The 22,955-nt window shown below is 45.2% G+C and overlaps 1 protein-coding gene across 3 annotated transcripts in view; it reads right to left on the minus strand.

Moving 5' to 3' along the window:
* Nucleotides 1–22,955, minus strand: part of EMCN (endomucin) — a 93,362-nt gene that overhangs the window by 63,591 nt on the left and 6,816 nt on the right. Inside the window, exon 1 of one of the 3 annotated variants that reach the window (XM_038769333.1) lies at nucleotides 20,937–21,173. The exons of 1 other annotated variant lie outside the window; for it this stretch is intronic. In XM_038769333.1, the coding sequence (XP_038625261.1) occupies nucleotides 20,937–21,006 (70 nt within the window). In that variant the 5' untranslated portion in view covers nucleotides 21,007–21,173. Of the gene's footprint in view, nucleotides 1–20,936; nucleotides 21,174–22,955 lie in introns of those variants that run through there. One more of the 3 variants, XM_038769332.1, reaches the window with a different exon arrangement.

The raw sequence follows: 22,955 nt of genomic DNA on the forward strand, positions 1-22,955 counted from the left end.
ACCATTCCTCTCCAAATTATTATTATTATTACTATTTTTATTAGTATTATTACTGTTCTTGTTAAGCCCTTAACTATGTGTCAAGCGCTGTTCTAAAAGCTGGGGTAGATTTAAGTGAATCAGGTTGGACACAGTCCCTTTTTCCACATAGGGCTCACAGTTTAGGCGGGCTGGGTTAGAATTTATGCTCATCCTCGTGTCTCTCCATCCTAAATAAAACTCTCCCTTGATCCCTCCAGGCATCGCCCGTCTTCCTCCTACCATTCCTCTCCAAAGTCCTCGAGCTAGTTTGTTGACGCCCACTGCTTCCGGTTTCTCTCCTCCAGTTCTCTCCCTGACCCCCTCCAATCTGGCTTCCATCTCCTTCACTCTGCGGAAACCGCCCTCTCAAAGGTCACCAATGATCTCCTTCTTGCCAAATCCAACGGCTTCTACTCCATCCTAATCCTCCTCAACTGCTCAGCTGCCTTTGACGCTGTCAACCAACCTCTTCTGCTGGAAACATTTTCCAACCTCGGCTTTGCTGACGCTGTCCTCTCATTCCTTTATTCATTCAATCGTATTTATTGAGCATTGACTCAATAAATAAATAAATAAATAAATTTGAGCATTGCAAAGCATTGTATTAAGCTCTTGGGAGAGTACAACATTACAATAAATGGACACATTCCCTGCCCAAAATGAGTTCACTGTAGCTCACCTTCCTCTCCCTGTTTTCCTTCTACCTCTCTGGCCGTTCCTTCTTGGTGTCTTTCATGGGCTCCCCCTCTGCCCCCCACCCCCTAACTGTGGGGGTCCCTCATGCCTCAATCCTGAGTCCCTTTCCATTGTCCAGTTACTCCCACTCCCTTATTATTCACACTCATGGCTTCAACTACCATCTCTACTTGCAGATGTTTCCCAAATCGACATCTCCAGCCCTAATCTCACTCCTTCTCTGCAGTCTTGAAACTTCCTCCTGCCTTCAGGATATCTCTACTCAGAGCACTGTTCTACATGGTTGGGAGAGTACAACAGAATAAGCAGACATGAGAAAGTTACAAGGTAATCAGGTTGTCCCACGGGGGGCTCACAGTCTTAATCTCCATCTGGAAAGATGAGGTAACTGAGGCACAGAGAAGTGAACTGACTTGCCCGAAGTCACACAGCTGACAATTGGCGGAGCCGAGACTTAAACCCATGACCTCTGACTCCAAAGCCCGGGCTCTTTCCATTGAGCCACGCTGCTTAGAGTTGGCAAACATGATCCCTGCCCGGAAGGAGCTTACAGTCTACAGTGGAGTAGCAACATGGCTCAGTGGAAAAATCCGCAGGCTTGGAAGTCAGAGGACCTGGGTTCTAATCCCAAATCCACCACTTGCCTACTGTGTCACCTTAGGTAAGTCACTTACCTTCTCTGTGCCTCAGTTCCCTCATCTACAAAACAGAGACTGAACAGCTGTTCTCCCTCCTACTTAGAGTGTGAACCCCATGGGGGACATGATTATCTTGTATCTTCCCCAGTGCATAAAACAGTGCTTGGCACAGAGTAAGAGCTAAAGAAAAACCATTATCATTATTATTGTTATTAGTATTAGATGTCCAATTCAGTTTCCTTATATCCACCCCATTGCTTAGTACAGTGCCGGGCACAAAGTAAGTGCTTAACAAATACCATTATTATTATTAATAGTAGTAATAGTATTGAAAAGCAGCACGGCTCAGTGGAAAGAGCTCGGGCTTTGGAGTCAGAGGTCATGGGTTCTAATCCCGGCTCCACCACATGTCTGTTGTGTGACCTTGGGCAAGTCACTTAACTTCTCTGAGCCTCAGTTACCTCATCTGTAAAATGGGGATTAAGACTATGAGCCCCACATGGGACAACCTGATCACCTTGTATCCCCCTCAGCACTTAGAACAGTGCTTCGCACATAGTAAGTGCTTAACAAATGACAAATGCCATTATTATTATTACAGAAATGTCAAGGTGGATAACCCTCACAAGTCTATTTTTGGCCAAGCATGGAAAGAAAATCTTGGATTCTCTGTTTCACTGGTCTGACCCACTAATTGCCTTGTTAATGGGGGATAAATCAAAGGATGAGGAGAGTAAATGATGGGATAGTCAAAAAATGATTGAAGCCTTATAAAGACTGGTAAAGAATCCTTGGAGAAATAATAATAATAATGATGGTGTTTGTTAAGCACTTTTAGACTGTGAGCCCACAGTTGGGTAGGGACTGTCTCTATAGGTTGCCAACTTGTACTTCCCAAGCACTTAGTACAGTGCTCTGCATAAAGTAAGTGCTCAATAAATACGATTGATTGATTGATTAAGCACTTACTCTGTGCTTTGCACAGAGTAAGCACTTAATAAATGCCATTATTATTATTATTATTACTCTGTGCCAAGCACTGTTCTAAACGCTGGGGTAGATACAAGGTAATCAGGTTGCCCCACGTGGGGCTCACTGTCTTAATCCCCATTTTCCAGATGAGGTAACTGAGGCACAGAGAAGTGAAGTGGCTTGCCCAAGGTCACACAGCAGACAAGTGGCAGAGCCAGGATTAGAACCCACAGCCCCTGACTTCCAAGCCCGGGCTCTTTCCACTGAGCCACCCTGCTTCTCTAAACCAATGGAATGGGTTCATCTTTGGTGACACATTAACCTAGTTCATTGGGTTAAGTGTTCTAATGAATAGCCTGAGTATTAATTACTGAACATCAAACTAACCAGTGGCAAAATGGGAATGGGGGCATTGATAACACTGAAAGACAACTTCTTTTTATGGAATTTGTTAAGCACTTACTATGTGCCAGGCTTTTTACTAAGACCTGTGGTAGATACGACCTAATCAGGTTGAACATAGTTCCATGCCCCATATGGGGCTCACCGTCTTAATCCCCCCTTCATGGATGAGGCCACTGAGGGCCACAGAAGTGAAGTGACTTGCCCAAGGTCACACTGAAGACAAGCGGTGGAGTCAGGATTAGAACCCATATCCTTCTGACCCCCAGGGCCGTGCTCTATCCACTAGGCCACTTGATTCTAAGCTCGATGTGGGCAGGGAATGTGTCTTTTTATTGTTATATTGTTCTCTCCCAAGCGTTTAGTACAGTGCTCCGCACCCAGTAAGCGCTCAATACGATTGAACAAATGAATTAATTAATTAGCCAATGCCGATCTTCACAGAAGGCAAAGGTTAGGGTTAGCGTGTGTATATATCTATAATTCTATTTATCTATTTTGATACTATTGATGCCTGTCTACTTGTTTTGTTGTCCGTCTCCCCCTTCTAGACTGTGAGCCCGTTGTTGAGTAGGGATTGTCTCTATCAGTTGCCGATTTGTACTTTCCAAGTGCTTAGTACAGTGCCCCGCACACAGTAAGCACTCAATAAATATAATTGAATGAATTAATTAGAACAGAGGTGCGGTCTGAGGTTGGATTAGAGTCAGGATAGAGTCACTAGATTGTAAACCCCATGTGCTTAATACATTGCTCTGTTCTCAGTAGACTATAAGCTTGTCGAGGGCAGGAATCATTTCTACTTACTCTTTTTTGTATTCTCCCAAACACTCAGTATAGTCTTCTGTGCACAGTAAGTGCTCAGTAAATGCTGTTGATTGATTGGATGATCAATTGATAGGGATAGGACTGAAGATTTGCTTCAGGATTTAAATCGAATGGTTGGGCTTTGTCAGCTTTTGATCATTTAATGAATGCACAAATAATTAACAAGTTAGAATGTGGGATATTGCTTTACCTTGACTAATCCTCTGACAAAGACCGGGTAATCCAGTGCTTAGAACAGTGCTTTGCACATAGTAAGCGCTTAACAAATGCCATTATTATTACTAACGCATTCCCCTCAACAGGCATTTGACCATTGCACAGAAGAACAGACATTTTCCGAAAGCCCCGTGTGAAAATACTTGAAGGATGTAAACACGCTGGAATGCATTGGACAGTCTGTTCTGTATAGCTGACATATCTAGGAAAAACAGGAGGAACCCAAAGCAAGATAAATCCGGGAAGAATTCAAGGAAAGATTTTATATCGGTGACCCTTCGATGTGACGTTATCTCGCAGAAAAAATGGTAGAAAACTCAGAGATACAGAGTCATTCAATCCTAGAGTTGGAAGGGATTTCAAGAGGTCACCAGCAAGACCATTCTCTTATCTCTAGGTGGAATTGAAGTTGAACGAAACACTCCAAAGATACTCTACAGCAGGCAAAATGTAGTTGCTTCACTTGAAATACTTTCCGGGCAGAACAACATCAACAAGAGAGGGTTTTTTGATGGTATTTGTTAAGCGCTTACTATATGTCAAGCACTGTTCTAAGCGCTGGGGTAGATACAAGTTAATCAGGCTGGATGCAGGCCTGTCCCACATGGGGAACAAGGGCCCAGAAGATCATGGGTTCTAATCCTGACTCCGCCGCTTGTCTGCTGTGTGACCTTGGGCAAGTCACTTCACTTCTCTGGGCCTCAGTCCCCTCATCTGTAAAATGATAGTGTGAGCCCCACGTGGGACAGGGACTGTGTCCACCCTGATTTGCTTGTTTCCACCCTAGCGCTTAGTACAGTAACCAGCACATGGTAAGCGCTCAATGAATACCACAGTTATTATTGTGGAAGTAAAAGCAGCAGCTGGTTGGAGAGAAGGAAGTGTGGGGGAGCCGCTGGCAGAGGCAAGCTCATGGTTCACTCTGTGGGATGGGCAACGGAATCGGGCTTGGGTGGGTTTCTTAGGTTTTCCCATGATTAATTTCTCCTGAACTTATTTGTATCTTGGTATCATTCTTATTTCCCCCGAGACCCCCTGCTAACTTCCTCGTGTGACATCATGAAAATGTGTCTGGCTTGTTTTTGTCGACAGCTGTGATTTATCAAGGGCTTCCTGCAGGCAGAGCTTTAATAATAATAATAATGATGGTATTAAGCACTTACTATGCACAAAGCACTGTTCTAAGCACTGGGGAGGTTACAAGGTGATCAGGTTGTCCCACGGGGGGCTCACAGTCTTCATCCCCATTTTACAGATGAGGTCACTGAGGCCCAGAGAAGTGAAGTGACTTGCCCAGTCATACAGCTGACAATTGGTGGAGCCGGGATTTGAACCCATGACATCTGACTCCGAAGCCCGGGCTCTTTCCACTGAGCCACGCTGCATCTCTGGAAGTGTTTGCAAGTTCCTGCAAAGGGAAGGCCTTTTGGGAACTTTTAATCAAACGGCAAAACCAACCCTAGCCATTTCACAGGCTGAGGGCCACCTGCGCCTCTAGACTGTAACTGTGGGAAGGGAATGTGTCCTTTATATTGTTATACTGCACTGTCCCCAGCGCTTAGTTCAGTGCTCCACACACAGTAAGCGCTCAATAAATACTTATTATTTATTGACTGACTTACTATAGACTGTGCTCTGAGCTAGACGTTTGGAGGCGAGGCAGAAGAAATGACAGTCGGCATTCAGGGGATCTTCAAGAACTTCCAATGACTGAGCCCCAGATTCCACACTCTAGCCCACACAACTTGTGTGTCGACCTAAAGATGCAGTGTGGCCTAGTGGAAAGAGCACAGGCTTGAGAGTCAGTGGACCTGGGTTCTAATCCCTGCTCCGCCCACCCCAGTCTTCTGTGTGACCTTGGGGGAGTTAATTCAATCATTCATTCAATCATATTTATAGAACGTTTATTAATAATAATAATGATGGTATTTGTTAAGTGCTTACTATGTGCCAAGCACTGTTCTAAGTGCTGGGGTAAATATGAGGTAATCAGGTGGTCCCACGTGGGGCTCACAGTCTTAATCCCCATTTTAACTGAGGCACAGAGAAGTGACTTGCCCAAAGTCACACAGCTGACTTTTGTTGCTGAATTGTACTTTCCAAGTGCTTAGTGCAGTGCTCTGTTCAATAAATATGATTCAATGAATGAATGGACAGAGGCACGATTAGAACCTGTGCCCTCTGACTCCCAAGCCTGTGCTCTTTCCACTAAGCCACGCTGCTTCTACCTTTGAGTGCTGAGCACTGTACTAAGCACTTGGGAAAGTACAATACAACAATCGTCTTCTCTGTGCCTCAGTTTTCTCAACTGTAAAATGGGGATTCAATCCCTCTCTATTATCTCTCCTACTTAGACCGTGAGCCCTAAATGGGACAGGGACTGGATCCGACCTGATTAATTTATATCTTCCCCCAGAGCTTATAACAGTAACACACAGTAAGCACTTAAACACAATGACAATAATAATAATATTTATTATTAATTATTATTATTATTATTATTATAGAGTGCAAGGTGGTTTTGATGGGAGAATACTTGGATCTGTGACCTATGGACCTTTGATATTTTCCCCACTCCCAACCCTGTCTCCCCCTTCTAGATTGTGAGCCCGTTACTGGGCAGGGACCATCTCTATATGTTGCCGACTTGTACTTCCCAAGCGCTTAGTACAGTGCTCTGCACACAGTAAGCGCTCAATAAATACGATTGAATGAATGAATATCTTTCAATTATTGTAAAATTACGTATTGATTCGTAAACATGTCTGCCTCCTCTTCTAGACTGTAAGTTCATTATGGGCAGGGAACATTCATTTGTTCATTCAGTGGTTTCTATTAAGCGCTTACTGCATGCAGAGCACTGTACTAAGCTCTTGGGAAAGTACAATACAACCATAGTGACATTCCCTGCCCACAGCCAGTTCACAGTCTAGAGTTGGGGGGAAGACAGACTTCAAAACAAATAAATAAAATGACATATATACATAAGGGATGTGGATCTGGGGTGGCGAGGGGGAGAGAAAAGGGAGCAGGTCAGGATGAGACAGGGTGTTGCCAACTTGTACGTTCCAAGCGCTTAGTGCAGTGCTCTGCACACAGTAAGTGCTCAATAAATATGATTGATTGATTGACAGAAGGGAGTGGAAGATGAGGAAGAGTGGGGCTTAATCTGGGAAGACCTCTTGGAGGAGATGTGCCTTCAATAAGGCTTTGAAGTGGGGGGAGAGTAATTGTCGGGTTTGAGGAGGGAGGGAACACGTCTGCTTATTCTGTTGTATTGTACTCTCCCAACTATGTAGAGCAGTGCTCTGCAAATAGTCAGCACTCAATAAATACCATTGATTGTGGAACTGACAGCATTATCAGCCAATTAGGGGGTTTTCTTCTAGAAAACCTGCCTCTCCAATCTGGGCCCCAACACTGACAGAATGATGAGGGCCTGAATAATGGTAGAACAAGGGGGGTTTTCCAGGTCCTGCCACCGGGTCGGAGATGCGCGGGATCGTTCTCAGCATAAACCTGAAGACTGTGATATTTGTGAAGTGCTTTTTATGTGCCAAACACTGTGCTAAGCGCTGGGGTGGATACAAGGTCATCAGATTGGACACAGTTCCTGTACCCCACAGGGCTTCCAGTCTAGCTCGTTGTGGGCAGGGAATGTGACTGTTTATTGTTCTACTGTCATCTCCCAAGTGCTCAGTACAGTGCTCTTCACACAATAAGCACTCAATAAATACAATTGAATTAATGAATAATAGGGAGGAGCACTGAGCTAGGCCTGAAATACCCACCCCGCTTCACATCCACCAGACTACAGCTGTGCTCATCTTCTCTTACACTGTATTCTCCCAAGGGCTTAGAACAGTCCTCTGCACATAGTAAGTGACTAATAAATACCACTCACTGCTTGATTGAAAGACCTTCAAAGTCCTTCTGGAATTCCACCTCTTTCAGGGGGCTTTCCCCACTTATTTTTTCTTTTCCTCTAGGTCAGATCCCATATTCCAAGCTCTTTTGAGAGCCCCTCCCATTCAGGAGGTCTTCCCTGATTATTCGCTTATCTCCCCAGCCTAGTTCTTCCCTACTGCCTTTCCCCATTACTTAAATTTTTGAGTTCTCATCCTCACACCCTTAACTATTATGTACTCATTCTTAGAGTCTGTTTCTTCCCCCATCTGTAATTTATTTTAACGCCTGTCTCCCCGGCTAGACTATAAGCTCCTTGAGAGCAGGGATCATGCTGACTATTGTACCAGTGCTCTGCAAAGAGTGAGTGCTCAATAAATATTATCGATTGGCTGCTTGATAGCCTCCCAATTGCAGTCTCAGCACTTCCACCCTGCCCCAACCCTGAGTGGAAGCAAACTGTGGGCAGGGAATGTGTCTACCAACTCTGTTATATTTTACACCCTGAGCATTTAATACAGCACTCTGCATACAGTAAATGCTCAATAAATACCAATCAATCAATCAATCATATTTATTGAGCACTTACTGTGTGCAGAGCACTGCACTAAGCGCTTGGGAAGTACAAGTTGGCAACATATAGAGACAGTCCCCACCCAACAGTGGGCTCACAGTCTAGAAATACCATTGACTGATTCACTCACAACTACCTACCCCATTTCCGTTTGAATTCAGTTACATAATTAATCACATTTACTGAGCACTTACTGTGTGCAGGGCACTGCACTAACTGCTAGGGAAAGATTGCAGTAATAATAATTGTGGTATTTGTTAAGTAAGTGCCAGGCACTGTACTAAGCACTAGAGGGGAAACAAGCAAATCAAGTTGGACACAGTCCCTGTCCAAAGCGGGGCTCACAATCTTAATCCCCATTTGAAAGATGAAGTAACTGAGGCACAGAGAAGTGAAGTGACTCGCCCAAGATCACACAGCAGACAAATGGAGGAGCCAGGATTAGAACTCAGTTACTCATCTCTCCATCCCCATTCCCTTTCCCCACCTATTTGTAGATTACTTTTCCTCTGTCACCCCCACAAGAACCTGAAGCCCCTTGAGGGCAGGGATCGTGTACTTAACCAAGCGCTCAGCTCAGGGCTCTGCTCACAACAGGTACTCAATAAATACCACCGATCAATGAATATGAAGACAGAACGATCTGGATGAAAGGGATGTAGATTTCACTTCTTGGAAAATCTGCCCAGTTCGCTTTTTCCTGGGTCCCTCTGAGTCAGGGGGCTAGAGAGAAGCAGGTGTCTTAGTACAAGAGGGATCTCTCCAGAGACAACGAACTGGGATTACATTTTTGTTTTCCAGAAGATAATGTCTCCATTCTCAGGGGACTGAGATGAGCAAACTCCCTGCAGATGTCCCCTTAAACACGTTCTTCCCCCCCCACTCACCCCCCACACACCAATGCCTCGTTGGCCGTTCGAACAATATCGCTTCCCCAAGTAGAGCCCAGAGTAGCATATGTGAAGAAAGCTTTTCTGTTCAAACTCTTCCCTTCTTTCATCTCTCTGAATTTACAGCCTTTCCACTCCTAAATCCTGCAGAGTTATTTTTTGAAAGCTGAGAGGAGGCGAAACATGAAAGGAAGGAAACAAAGAGCCGAATATTTCATAAGTAGCTCATTAATACACTCGATTTAATTATCCAAACCCTAATATTTTAATTGCCTTGAACTAATCCCTCAATAAGATAATCACATTTGGGCCTTTCCAGGCCTGACCTGCGAAGCCTCCTCTCTTTTTTCCCCTGGGGAGGGTCTCCCTGCTGTTTTCCCAGCCACAGAGGGGGCCCCCCCTGCCCCCAAACTCCTGAACTCCTGGGCAGCAGCTGTCAATCAAGCAGACTCATTTTATTTATTTATTTTATTTGTGCATATTTATTCTATGTATTTTATTTTGTTAATATGTTTTGTTTTGTTCTCTGTCTCCCCTTTCTAGACTGTGAGCCCACTGTTGGGTAGGGACCGTCTCTATATGTTGCCTACTTGTACTTCCCAAGTGCTTAGTACAGTGCTCTGCACACAGTAAGCGCTCAATAAATACGATTGAATGAATGAATGCATTCATTCACTGTATTTATTGAGCGCTTACTGTGTGCAGAGCACTGTACTAAGTGCTCGGGAGAGTGCCACAATAAACAGACATATTCCCTGCCCACAAAAAGCTTACAGTCTAGAGGGTGGGGGGAGACAGACGTCGATACAAATAACTAAATTACAGTTATCTACGTAAGTGCTGTGGGGCAAGTCAGGGTGAAGTAGAAAGAGTGGGAGAAGAGGAAAGAGGGGTTTAATCTGGGAAGGCTTCTCAGAGGAAATGTGCCTTCATTAAGGCTTTGAAGAGGGTCGGAGTCATTGTCAGATTTAGGAGGGAGGGCGTGGACCGGGGGCTGGCAGGGAGATAGGCGGGATGGAGGCCCAGTGAGAAGGTTAGCGGCACTAGAGGAGCGGAGTGTGTGTGCTGGGGTGTAGAAGGAGAGAAGGGAGGTGAGGTAGGAGGGGGCAAGATGATGGAGAGCTTTAAAGCCAATAGTGAGGAGTTTTTGTTTGAGGTGGAGGTGGACGGGCAACCCAAACCAATCAGGGGACCCAGGGCAGCCTGTCATCCCGCGTCCCAAACCCCAAGTCTTCACGGGCTCTCCCCCTGACAGGCCTTCCAGCAGTGACTCATCCCCTGAAGTCTGACGGGCAGCTGACCAGAGCTTTCTGCTTATGGGAACTCCCTGTCCACCCAGAGTGCCAGGAAAAGAAAGCAGTGTGGCCTAGTGGCTAGAGCGCAGGCAAGTCACTTCACTTGTCTGTGCCTCGGTTCCTCCATCTGAAAAATGGGGATTAAGACTAGGAGACCCATCAGGATCCAATGGGACTACTGATATCTACCTGAACATTTAGAACAGTGTTTCACACAGTGTTTAACATATAGTAAGTGCTTAACAAATACCATAAAAAGCAGCCAGTGATAAAAGTAATGACTGGAGTGTTTGTCAAGCACTTACTATGTGCCAAACAGTGTGCTAATCTCTGGGGGAGATAAAGAGTGGACTCATTGGATTTGAAAGTCCATCTTTCCCTGAGGTGGAGCCATTTTATTAATTATTATTAATTAATAAACATGAGTTTGGGCATCTTTTGGGATTTCTCCCTGGGCAGATTGGGTTAGGGGGACCAAAAACCAAGATTAGACATCCATATCCATCCCAAACTATAGGAAGCAGAGTGGCCTCGTAGAAAAAGCATGGGACTGGGAATCACAGGACCTGGGTTCTAATCCCAGCTCTGTCACTTGCCCGTTTTGTGACTTCGGGTAAGGTACTTGGCTTTTCTGTATCTGTTCCCTCAACTATAAAATGGGGATTCAATACCCTGTCTAATAGTAATAATTGTGGCATTTGTTAAGCACTTACTATGTGTCAGGTACTGTACTAAACTCTGGGGTAGATACTAGGTAATCAGGTTGGACACAGTCTCTGTCCCACATGGGCTCACAGTCTTAATCCCCATTTTACAGATGAGGGAACTGAGGCCCAGAGAAGTGAAGTGACTTGCCCAAGGTCACACAGCAGAAGAGCAGCTTAGCTGGGATTAGAACCCATGACCTCCTGATTCCCAGGCTCTGTCCACTACGCCATACTGATGCTCTTGTATCTATCCCAGCGCTTAGAACACTGCTTGACCCGGAATAAGAGCTTAGGAAATACCATAAAAAAAAAATAAATGGGAAAAATGTCGACAGCAACACTGCTTCTGTGTGGAAATGGTTCTCTGCTTTGGAAGGAAGCTTCAGAAGAGAGGCCTCTGGCTGCTTTTCTTACAATCCAGTTGTCCTTCCCCCTAACCCCACCCCCGGGGCCAGGAAGCTCAGCCACCCCACAGGAACTATTTCTAAACTTGATTTAGGCAACTCATCCTTCCCGGGCGAAAGCTGCTATTGTCTGAGGGAATCCAAGAAACCCTCTCGTTTGCCTCCCCCTCTGCCCGAACGAGTTCCTTCTAAAATCCACTGGGCATTTCTGGCCCATTAGAAGACGGCTTTAAACGAGTTTCCACACGCGCGAGGCCACCTGCACAGGCACGAAACAGCAATTACAGGCGGGAGAAAGTTCCCCTGAAATTTGGGTCCTGGAAATGTCTCCTTCAAGTTGTTGATGGAGAGAAGGGAATTTCATTCAATATATATTGAGCGCTTACTGTGCACAAGGGCTTGTCAGCTGTGTGACTTTGGGCAAGTCACTTAACGTCTCTGTGCCTCAGTTACCTCATCTGTAAAATGGGGATGAAGACTGTGAGCCCCCATGGGACAACCTGATCACCTTGTAACCTCCCCAGCACTTAGAACAGTGCTTTGCACATAGTAAGCGCTTAATAAATGCCATTATTATTATTATTATTACAATATAACAACAGACAAATTCCTGCCCACAGCAAGCTCTCAGTCTAGAGGGAGAATATCTACAGATATATACAGATATATACCTATGTGCTGTGGGGTTGGGAGGGAGGATGAATGAAGGAGCAAGTAAGAGTGGCGCAGAAGAGAGCGGGAGAAGAGGAAAGGAGGGCTTAGTCGGGAGGATCTGTGTCTTCAATAAGGCTTTGAAGTGGGGAGAGCAGTTATCTATCTGATATGAGGCGAAATCTTAGAATGTGATGACCAGGGAAAGAATAAGGTCTAAAGAATAGAATCAGAAGGTATCACTAGTGGAAAATTTAGTTCTCTGGTCCAAAACCAAGTAGTGGTGGTAATAATAATAATGATGATGGCATTTATTAAGCGCTTACTATGTGCAAATCACTGTTCTAAGTGCTGGGGAGGTTACAAGGTGATCAGGTTGTCCCACGGGGGGCTCACAGTCTTAATCCTCATTTTACAGATGAGGTAACTGAGGCCCAGAGAAGTGAAGTGACTTGCCCAAAGTCACCCAGCTGACAATTGGCAGAGCTGGGATTTGAACCCCTGACTCCAAAGCCCATGCTCTTTCCACTGAGCCACGCTGTTTCTCTAAGTAGTAGAATTAGTAATAATAATAATAATAATAGCATTTTTTAAGCGCTTACTATGTGCAAAGCACTGTTCTAAGCGCTGGGGAGGTTACAGGGCAATCAGGTTGTTCCACAGGGGGCTCACAGTCTTAATCCCCATTTTACAGATGAGGGAACTGAGGCACAGAGAAGTTAAGTGACTTGCCCAAAGTCACACAGCTGACAAGTGGCGGAGCTAGGATTCGAACCCATGACTTCTGACTCCAAAGCCCGTGCTCTTTCCACTGAGCTATGCTGCTTCTAGTAGTAGTAGCAGTAGTTGTATTACTAGTAGTAGGATAGTAATAGTAGAAGGAGGGTTAGGAGAAGAGGGCAGGATGAGGAGGAGGAATAATAAGATTAATAGAGTAGTAGTATTAATAGTAGTAGCAGTAATTGTAGTAGAAATGATACTAATACAGTATTATAGGTAGTAGTAGAAATAAGAGTAATAGTAGAGAAACAATGTGGTCTAATGGGAAGAGCATGGGCCTCCTTAGAGGACTCCTTGCTGACCTCTCAGCCTCCTGTCTCTCCCCACTCCAGTCCATACTGTACTCTGCTGCCCGGATCATTTGCTTCTAAAATCAGCGTGGCTCAGGGGAAAGAGCCCGGGCTTGGGAGTCAGAGGTCATGGGTTCTAATCCCAGCTCCGCCACTTGTCCACTGTGTGACTCTGGGCAAGTCACTTACCTTCTCTGAGCCTCAGTTACCTCATCTTTAAAATGGAGATTAAGACTGTGAGCCCCACAGGGGACAACCTGATCACCTGTATCCCCCCCAGCACTTAGAACAGTGCTTATAGTAAGCACTTAACAAATGCCATCATCATTATTAAAAAAATATTCAGGATATTTCACCCCCATCCTCAAAAAACCGAAGTCGTTGCCCTTCCACCTCTGAATCAAACAAAAACTCCTCATCATTGGCTGTCGACCCCTCGCCCACAACCTGCCCCTGCCCTGGAACACCTTACAGGATACGGGAGTTGGAAATCTTGGTTTTTTAAACTTACTAAAATGTCTGGTAGACTTAAAGAGGTCAAAGACGGAAACATCAGTCCCGTCCTTTTAACTGTGAGTTTGTTGTGGGCAGGAAATGTGCCTGTTGTATTGTACTCTCCCAAGTGCTTAGTACAGTGCTCTGCGCACAGTAAGTGCTCAATAAATACGACAATGATTGAAAGGTGAAAAATCCAAGAAGGCTTCCGCACACTAACTGAGCACTTACTGTGTGAAGAACACTGTACTCAGCGCTGGGGTGGATGGAAGATAAACGGGTCCCACCTGGGGCTCACAGTTTAAGTAGGAAGGAGAACAGATTTTGAAGCCCCATTTTGTAAATGAGGGAACTGAGGCACATATTTGTTAAGTGCTTACTATGTGCCAGGCGCTGTACTAAGCGCAGGGGTGGATACAAGCAAATCCGGTTGGACACAGGCCCTGTTCCACGTGGGGCTCACAGTCTAAATCCCCATTTTTCAGATGAGTTAACTGAGGCACAGAGAAGTTAAGTGCCTTGCCCAAGGTCACACAGGAGAGAAGTGCCAGATCCAAGATTAGACCCCATGACCTTCTGACTCCCAGGTTTGTGCTGTATCTACTATTCCGTTCTGCTACAATCAATCAATCAATCGTATTTATTGAGCGCTTACTGTGTGCAGAGCACCATACTAAGAGCTTGGGATGTACAAGCTGGCAACATATAGAGACAGTCCCTACCCAACAGTGGGCTCACAGTCTAGAAGGGGGAGACAGAGAACAAAACCAAACATACTAACAAAATAAAATAAATAGAATAGATAGGTACAAGCAAAATAAATAAATAAATAAATGGAGTAATAAATATGTACAAACATATATACATATATACAGGTGCTGTGGGGAAGGGAAGGAGGTAAGATGGGGAGATGGAGAGGGGGAGGAGGGGGAGGGGGAGAGAAGTGACCTGCCCTAAATGCTGGAGCAGGATTAGAATCCAGTTCCTCTGACTCCCATGCCAGTGCTCTTTCCAAGATGATGCCAATTTGTACTTCCCAAGCGCTTAGTACAGTGCTCTGCACATAGTAAGCGCTCAATAAATACGATTGATTGATTGATTGATTGATTGATTTCCGCCAGCCATGCTACTTCTCCCGTGCAATATAACAGAATCCAATATAACAGAGTTGGGCGACACCTTCTCTGGCCACAGGGAGCTTACAGATTTGTCAGACAATCGTATCTATTGAGCGCTTACTGTATGCAGAACACTGTACTAAGCACTTGGAAGACTAAAATAGAACAATAACTGACACATTTCCTGCCAACAACGAGCTTACAATCTAGAGATTCAAGGGAGGACCTGCCGAATCCAGGCCAGAGTTGGTTCCCTCAGGGAACGTGCTGTAGAAATCAGCCCCGTTTCATGACCAATTTTGTAAACTTTTGGAGAAAGTGACAGTTTCTGTGTGGGGATTCAGCATTTTTCCAAGTTCCTCACTCCTCCTCCCCCTTCCCAACCTACACACGCACTTAAGCGGTTCAAGAGATCCTCAGATTTGAGATGCTACAATACGGAACCGCCCACACAGCGGAGAATGCCTCCCACGAGAATGTGGGAAGATGGAGAAGCAACCAGAAGAAAAACATCGGATTTATTTAAATCTGATGTCAAGAATGTCACGAAGGAGGAAAAAACAACGGTTCTTTTTCTGCAAGAGCGTTATTTGGAAACGAATTACTGTATTGTGCAAGGGATGATGATTTGTTTGATAGTTTGTGAGTTTCTTAATGACGACGGCTCTCTTAATCCTTCCCTCCCATGAACAGTTGAGCAGGCCAGTGGAATGGATTGTCTAAGTTTGGACAAAAATGAGAAGCTTCTGTGACAAGTGGTTTCTGGGGAAAAAAGATGGGGCGCTAGCCAGTTCTCTGCCATCTGGCAGGATTTGAAGACGGAAATTGAATGTTTTAGAGGGAAATTTCCTAGCGGAAAGACCACCGGGCTAGGAAGTAGGAGACCTGGGTTCTAATTCTGGCATCACCACTTTCCTGTTCATGCAACCTTCTAGACTGTGAGCCCACTGTTGAGTAGGGACCGTCTTTATAGGTTGCCATCTTGTACTTCCCAAGCGCTTAGTACAGAGCTCTGCACACAGTAAGGTCTCAATAAATACAATTGAATGAATCTGCTCATCTGTAAAATGGGGATTTGATAACTGATCTCCCTCCCCTTTAGACTGTGAACGCCAGGTGGGAGAGGGACTCCGTCTGATCTGATTGTATCTATCCCTGTACTTAGCACAGTGTTTAGCACTTGGGAAGTGCTTAACAAATAACAATAATACTCAATAATAATTATGGCATTTGTTAAGCGCTTACTATGTGCCAGGTACTGTACTGAATGCTGCGGTAGATACAAGTTAATCATATTGAACACAGTCCCTGTCCCTCATGAGGCTCACAGTCTTAATCTCCACTTTACAGATGAGGGAACTGAGGCAGATGAGGTAACTGGGGCACAGAGAAGTGAATTCACTTTCCCAGGGTCACACAGCAGACAAGTGGTGGAGCCAGGATTAGAACCCATGACCTTCTGAATCCCAAGCCCGTGCTTTATCCACTATACTACGCTACCACTCTTATCATTATTGAACATCTCCCTCCCTCTCTGGTCCTCCTCAGGAAGCATGGAGGGACATGGATCAGTTTCATTCAACACTTCTCGAGCTTTTCAGTGTGGGAAATTCAATTATGAATTTTTGATGGTAATACTTATTAAACACTGAGGCATGTACAAGATAATCAGGTTGGACACCTTCTCTGTCCCACAAGGGGAATCACTATGGGGGAAGAAGAACAGGTATGTACATATATATATATATATATATATATATATATATATATATATATATATATATATATATATATATATATGTGTGTGTGTGTGTGTGTGTGTGTGTGTGTGTGTGTGTGTGTATAGGTATATAGGTATGTATATATATGTGTGTATATATATGTATATATACACACACACACAAACACACACACATAAATGTCTATATCTGAAATTTATTTATTAATTATTTATCTATTTATATTAATGTTGGTCTTCCCCTCTAATCTGTGAGCTCGCTGTAGGCAGGGAATATGTCTGATGTTACATTGCACTGTACCAAATGCTTGGTAGAGTGCTTTGCACAGGGTAAACTTTCAAAAAATACAATTAATAATAATAATTATAATGTATTATATCCCCATTTTACTGAGGAAGCTCACATGCAGAGAAATTTCGTGACTTGCCCAAGGTCACACAGCAGCGAAGTGAGAAGCAAAATGGCCTAGTGGAAAGAGCACGGGCCTGAGGACCTGGGCTTTAATCCCTGCTCCACCACTTATTTGCTTGGTGACCTTGGGTAAGCCATTTCCCTTCTCTGTGCCTCAGTTCCCTCATCTGCAAAATGGGGATTAAGACTGTGAGCCCCGTGTGGGACAGGGACTCTGTCCAACCTGATTACCTTGTATCTATTCTGGTGCTTAGAGCAGGGCTTTGCACAAATAATAATAATAATAATAGTACTTATTAAGTGCTTACTATGTGCAAAGCACTGTTCTAAGCTCTGAGGAGGTTACAAGGTGATCAGGTTGTCCCATGTGGGGCTCACAGTCTTAATCCTCATTTTACAGATGAGGGAACTGAGGCCCAGAGAAGTTAAGTGACTTGCTCAAGGTCACACAGTTGACAACTGGGGGAGCTGAGATTTGAACCCATGACCTCTGACTCCAAAGCCCGTGCTCTTTCCACTGAGCCGCGCTGCTTCTCACAAAGGAAGTGCTTAACAAATACCACAGTTGTTATTATTATCCAAGGAATGTCACTTATCTTTTCTGTGCCTCAGTTCCCTCATCTGTAAAGTGGGGATTAAGACTGTAAGCCCCACGTGGGACAGCCTGAGCACCTTGTGTATACCCCAGTGCTTGGCACATAGTAAGTGCTTAACAAAAACCATCATTATTATTATTATTATTGGAAGGATCAGTGCGGGATGGAAATCCTTCTGCATCCGGACAGGTGGAAGGGGTGAGGATGTGAGCTGGGTAGGGGCGTCTGAACTCCTCTTAGACAGTGAGCTACTTGTGGCACTGGCAGATTTCATTGCATCTAAACCCATGTGAGACAGGATGTGTGTCTAACCTGATTTTCTTGTAGCTACCCCGGTGCTTAATACAGTGCCTGGTACATAGTAAGTGTCTTACAAATACCATAATTTACAAAAAGTAGTGGTGGAGCTGGGACTACTACGCAGGCCTAACCCCTTTCCATCCAAAGGGCCGCCGATTTTCCCACCTCAGAACAATTAGAGAAGCAGCGTGGCTCAGTGGAAAGAGCCTGGGCTTGGGAGCCAGAGGTCATGGGTTCTAATCCCGGCTCTGCCACTTGTCAGCTGTGTGACTTTGGGCAAGTCACTTAACTTCTCTGTGCTTCAGTTCCCTCATCTGTAAAATGGAGATGAAGACTAGAGTCTTCTAGACTGTGAGCCCACTGTTGGGTAGGGACTGTCTCTATATGTTGCCAACTTGTACTTCCCAAGCGCTTAGTACAGTGCTCTGCACACAGTAAGCACTCAATAAATACAATTGATTGATTGATTGACTGTGAGCCCCATGTGGAACAACCTGATCACCTTGTATTCCCCCAGCACTTAGAACAGAGCTTCCCACACAGTAAGCACTGCTTAGAACAGTGCTTTGCACATAGTAAGCACTTAACAAATGCCATTATGATTATTATTATTATTAAGGCCCACTTAGCCCCAGAGACTTATTTGCCTTTGGGCATTTCCCGGGGAGGAGTCGGGAAATTCATAAACCTGGCATCTCATCCCGATTTCTCCTTCACCTCCAGGACCTCAGTTTGCAGGTTCTGTTCACGTGTGCCGCTTCGACTGATCTGATTCCACATGGCCTTCCGAAGAAAGACTAATTCCTTCCAGGTTTGACAATGGCAGGAAGGCTGTTTATCCACTGATGCTGGCACCCAGAGGATAAACAGGAGTCTAACACGAACCCTGCCAGGCTGCAGTGACATGACGTGAATTTAGACGCCGTGTTTTTTGTGGCCGCGGGTATTCCTGTCAGTCTCCTCTTCGGGCGTTTGGAAAAGATGCCCATAAAACCAGAGTGCGAATCCCAGGAGCAACAAAGAATATATAATTTCCTAATTGGTTGCATCTCAATTTCTTCCTCTCTGGGCTCATACGACAAAAAGAGAAGCAGCATTGCCCAGTGGAAATAGCACAATCTGGGAGTCAGAAAACCTGGATTTTAACCCCAGCTACACCCCTGCTAGTCACTTCATTTCTCTGGGCCTCAGTTCCCTCGTTTGCAAAATGGGGATTTGATGCCTATTCTCCCTCCTGCTTAGATTGTGAGCCCCACGTGGGACTCGTTAATCTTGTATCTTACCCCAGTGCTTAATACAGTGCTGGACACACTTAAAAAAAAAGATAAACCACAGTTATTAATACAGAGCATGGGGAAGCAGCGTGGCTCAGTTGAAAGAGCACAGGCTTTGGAGTCAGAGTTCATGGGTTTGAATCCCCGCTCCACCAGTTGTCAGCTGTGTGACTTTGGGCAAGTCACTTAACTTCTCTGTGCCTCAGTTACCTCATCTGTAAAATGGGGACTAAGATTGTGAGCCCCCCGTGGGACAACCTGATCACCTTGTAACCTCCCCAGTTCTTAGAACAGTCCTTTGCATATAGTAAGCACTTAATAATGCCATTATTATTATTATTATTATTATTACTACAGAGCTGTTGCCATAGCAGCTCTCACCAAGGAAATTAGCATTAAACGAGGAGCAGTGTTGCCTAGTGGATAAAGCACAGGGCCTGAGAGTCGAAAGGACCTGGATTCTAGACCCAGCTCTGCCGCTTGTCTGCTGGGTGACCTTGGGCAAGTCACTTCACTTCTCCGGGCCTCCGTTACCTCATCTTTAAAATGGAGATTACGACTGAGAGCCCCCTATGAGACATGGATTGCACCCAACTGGATTACCCCGGCACTTAGAACAGTGCCTGGCACAGAATAAGCGCTTAAGGAATACCACAAAACAAAAGCAAAAATTAAGAGTCTTTGCTTACAATAATAATAATAATGATGGCATTTATTAAGCACTTACTATGTGCAAAGCGCTGTTCTAGTGCTGGGGAGGTTACAAAGTAATCAGGTACGGGGGGCTCACAGTCTTAATTCCCATTTTACAGATGAGATAACTGAGGCATAGAGAAGTGAAGTGATTTGCCCAAAGTCACACAGCTGACAATTGGTGTAGCCAGGGTTTAAACCCATGACCTCTGACTCCAAAGCCCGTGCTCTATCCACTGAGCCACGCTGCATCTTTTCCCCCTGTACCTTTCAACAAACGCCGTGAGGAATGCTTCATACAGTGCTCTGCACCCAGTAAGCACTCAATAAACACAACCAATTGATTGACGAGGAACAAGAGAAAAATATTTGCTTTATGATCTTTCCACAAACAACTCTCCACTTAGCCAGGCAATAACGATCAACATTTACTGTTATCCTGTGCAGGTTTTTGAGCCAGAAACGTTTCCAGGGGAGCCACCAGGACAAAATTAGACATCAAACCAGAAGGTCCCTCACTGTTTCGCTCAGCCGGGGAATGTTTAAACAACCGCTAAGTAGGGTCCTGTCCTTTCCTTCACCGGTTGCTCTCTTCATCGCCTCAGCCAGCGTACAGTAGCATGACAGAACTTATTTGAATGCCCCTTTCACTCCACTAAACACCACAGCGCTCCGAAAGAAATTCAAAGCGGTGTTCAATACGTCAAACACCCAAGTCATCTTCCAACGAAAGGCGAAGGGTGAGGGTTGGGGAAAGGTGTTTGGCCCAAAAAGCTCTTTTCCACAGACGTGACTATCAAACGTGCGTTTGCGACTGGGCCTGCCCAAGTTTGCCCACCAGACCCCCGGATAAGTCGCCTTTCCCGTAAGGCCCAGCCTCCGGTGTCCCATCTACAACCTCCTCCCCTCCAGGCAACACGGGCTGAAGAGCAGAGCCCCGGAGGAGCCCAAACCACACTGAAGAGAAGCTAACCCAGGGGGCCACTGAGGGCAACTACCGGAGACAGGCGAGGGAAAGAGGTGGGAAGGTGGCCACTTACCTGGGCTATCCTCCGGATGACAGAGGCTGAAGAGAGAGAGGGACAAAAAGGTGACTTGAAGTAGCTTCATGGCGTCCGAGGCTTTAGTCTCTCACCCTCCTGAGCCCGGCTAGGGATTCACTCCCTGCAGGGCCCAATTAACAAATGGAAAAGGTGCGTTGCCTGTGAGCTCCCTCTGCCCATATTTCTGCTTATTTTGGGGGCTTTGATAAAGAACGACAGGAAATCCACACACTCTCCCGCTGGGAGTTCAGCAAAGAGGAGATTTATTGTTTCAATCCTTTACAGGAACTCCTTTTTTTTTTTTTTTTCCTTTGGCAGGCGCCCGTGTTTTTGTTCGTACGTTAGTTTGTCCTTCTTCAACAAAGAGGTCAGGAAAGGTTTGGAACAGAAACAGAGCTTTCTTTGGTGGGGGTCTCACCGCTTTCTTACCAGGGGCTGGACAAGGCCCTCTGGAAGGCTTTTTAAAGGAGAAGCTAATTAATGGGGCTAGAACAAGTTCAGGTGTGGCTCTTTAATGAGCATTCTCTGTGCCTCAGTTCCCTCATCTGTAAAATGGGGATGAGCCCCACGAGGGGAAGGGACTGTGTCCAACCCAGTTTGCTTGTATCCACCCCAGCCCTTAGTACAGTGCCTGAGAAATAGTAAGCATTTAAAAAATGCCATAATAATTATTATTATTATTTGAACCTGGAGCAAGAAGCCAGTTAATCACTACAGTTTTCCCTTCCAATCTGAGAATAAGAAAAAATGCTAAAGGGCAGTAAAATGAAATAATGCATTGATAATTGCCACAGTTGGTATTTCCTAAGTACTTACTATGTGCCAAACACTTTGGTAGATGCAACCCAAAATGGGTTGGACACAATCCTTGTCCCATTTGGGGCTCTCAAACTGAGAAGGAGGGAGAACAGGCATTTCTACTCCACTTTGCAGATGAGGAAACTGAAGCACAGAGAAGTTAAGTGACTTGCTGAAGGTCACACGGCGGTTAAGTGGCAGGGCTGGGATCAGAGCCCCGGTCTTCTGATTCATGGGCCCGTGCTCTTTCCACCATGCCACACCATTTCTCAAGAGGCAGTGTAGCCTAATGGAGAGAGCTTGACTCAGGCCAGTGGGGGTGGCTGGGCTCCAAACTCTGCTCTTCCTACAGGGGTGCTGGGTTACTTTGAGTAATCAGTCCATCAATCAATCCATCAGGGCTATTTATTCATTCATTCAATCGTATTTATTGTGTGCTCACTGTGTGCAGAGCACTGTACTAATGAACACTCACTATGTGCAGAGCACTGTACTAAGCACTTGGGAGGGTACAAAACAGAATAAGCAGCATGGCTCAGTGGAAAGAGCACGGGCTTGGGAGCCAGCGGTCATGGGTTCTAATCCCAGTTCCACCACATGTCTGCTGTGTGACCTAGGGCAAGTCACTTAACTTCTCCGAGCCTCAGTTCCCTCATCTGTAAAATGGGGATTGAGACTGTGAGCCCCCCATGGGGCAACCTAATCACCTTGTATCCCCCCCAGCACTTAGGACAGTGCTTTGCACCTAGTAAGTGCTTAACAAATGCCATCATTATTATTATTTTTAATTAGCAGACACATTCCCTGTCCATGATGAGCTGTCGATCCATCAGTGACACTTACTGAGCATTTACTGAGTGCCTTCCCTAAGTCCTCCTTTCCTCTTCTCCCACTCCCTTCTGCATCGCCCTAACTCCCTTTATTCATCCCCCATTCCAGCCCCATAGCACTTATAAACATATTTGTAATCTATTTCTATTAATGTCTGTCTCCCACTATAGACTGTAAGCTCATTGTGGGCAGGGAATGTGTCTGTTCTGGTATTGCAGCACTTAGTACAGTGTTCTGCATGCAGTAAGCACTCGATAAATATCACTTAAGAAGACTCTCTGTGCCATATACTTCGTGCTTTTTTTTCAAGGGGTACAGGGACACCCATCTCTCCTACTCTCACAGGATGGAGCGGTCAGTAGCGGGAAAAGCTCTTTGGAAAAATAA

Source organism: Tachyglossus aculeatus, chromosome X5 (genome assembly GCF_015852505.1).
Source record: "Tachyglossus aculeatus isolate mTacAcu1 chromosome X5, mTacAcu1.pri, whole genome shotgun sequence".
NCBI classification, from domain to species: domain Eukaryota; kingdom Metazoa; phylum Chordata; class Mammalia; order Monotremata; family Tachyglossidae; genus Tachyglossus; species Tachyglossus aculeatus.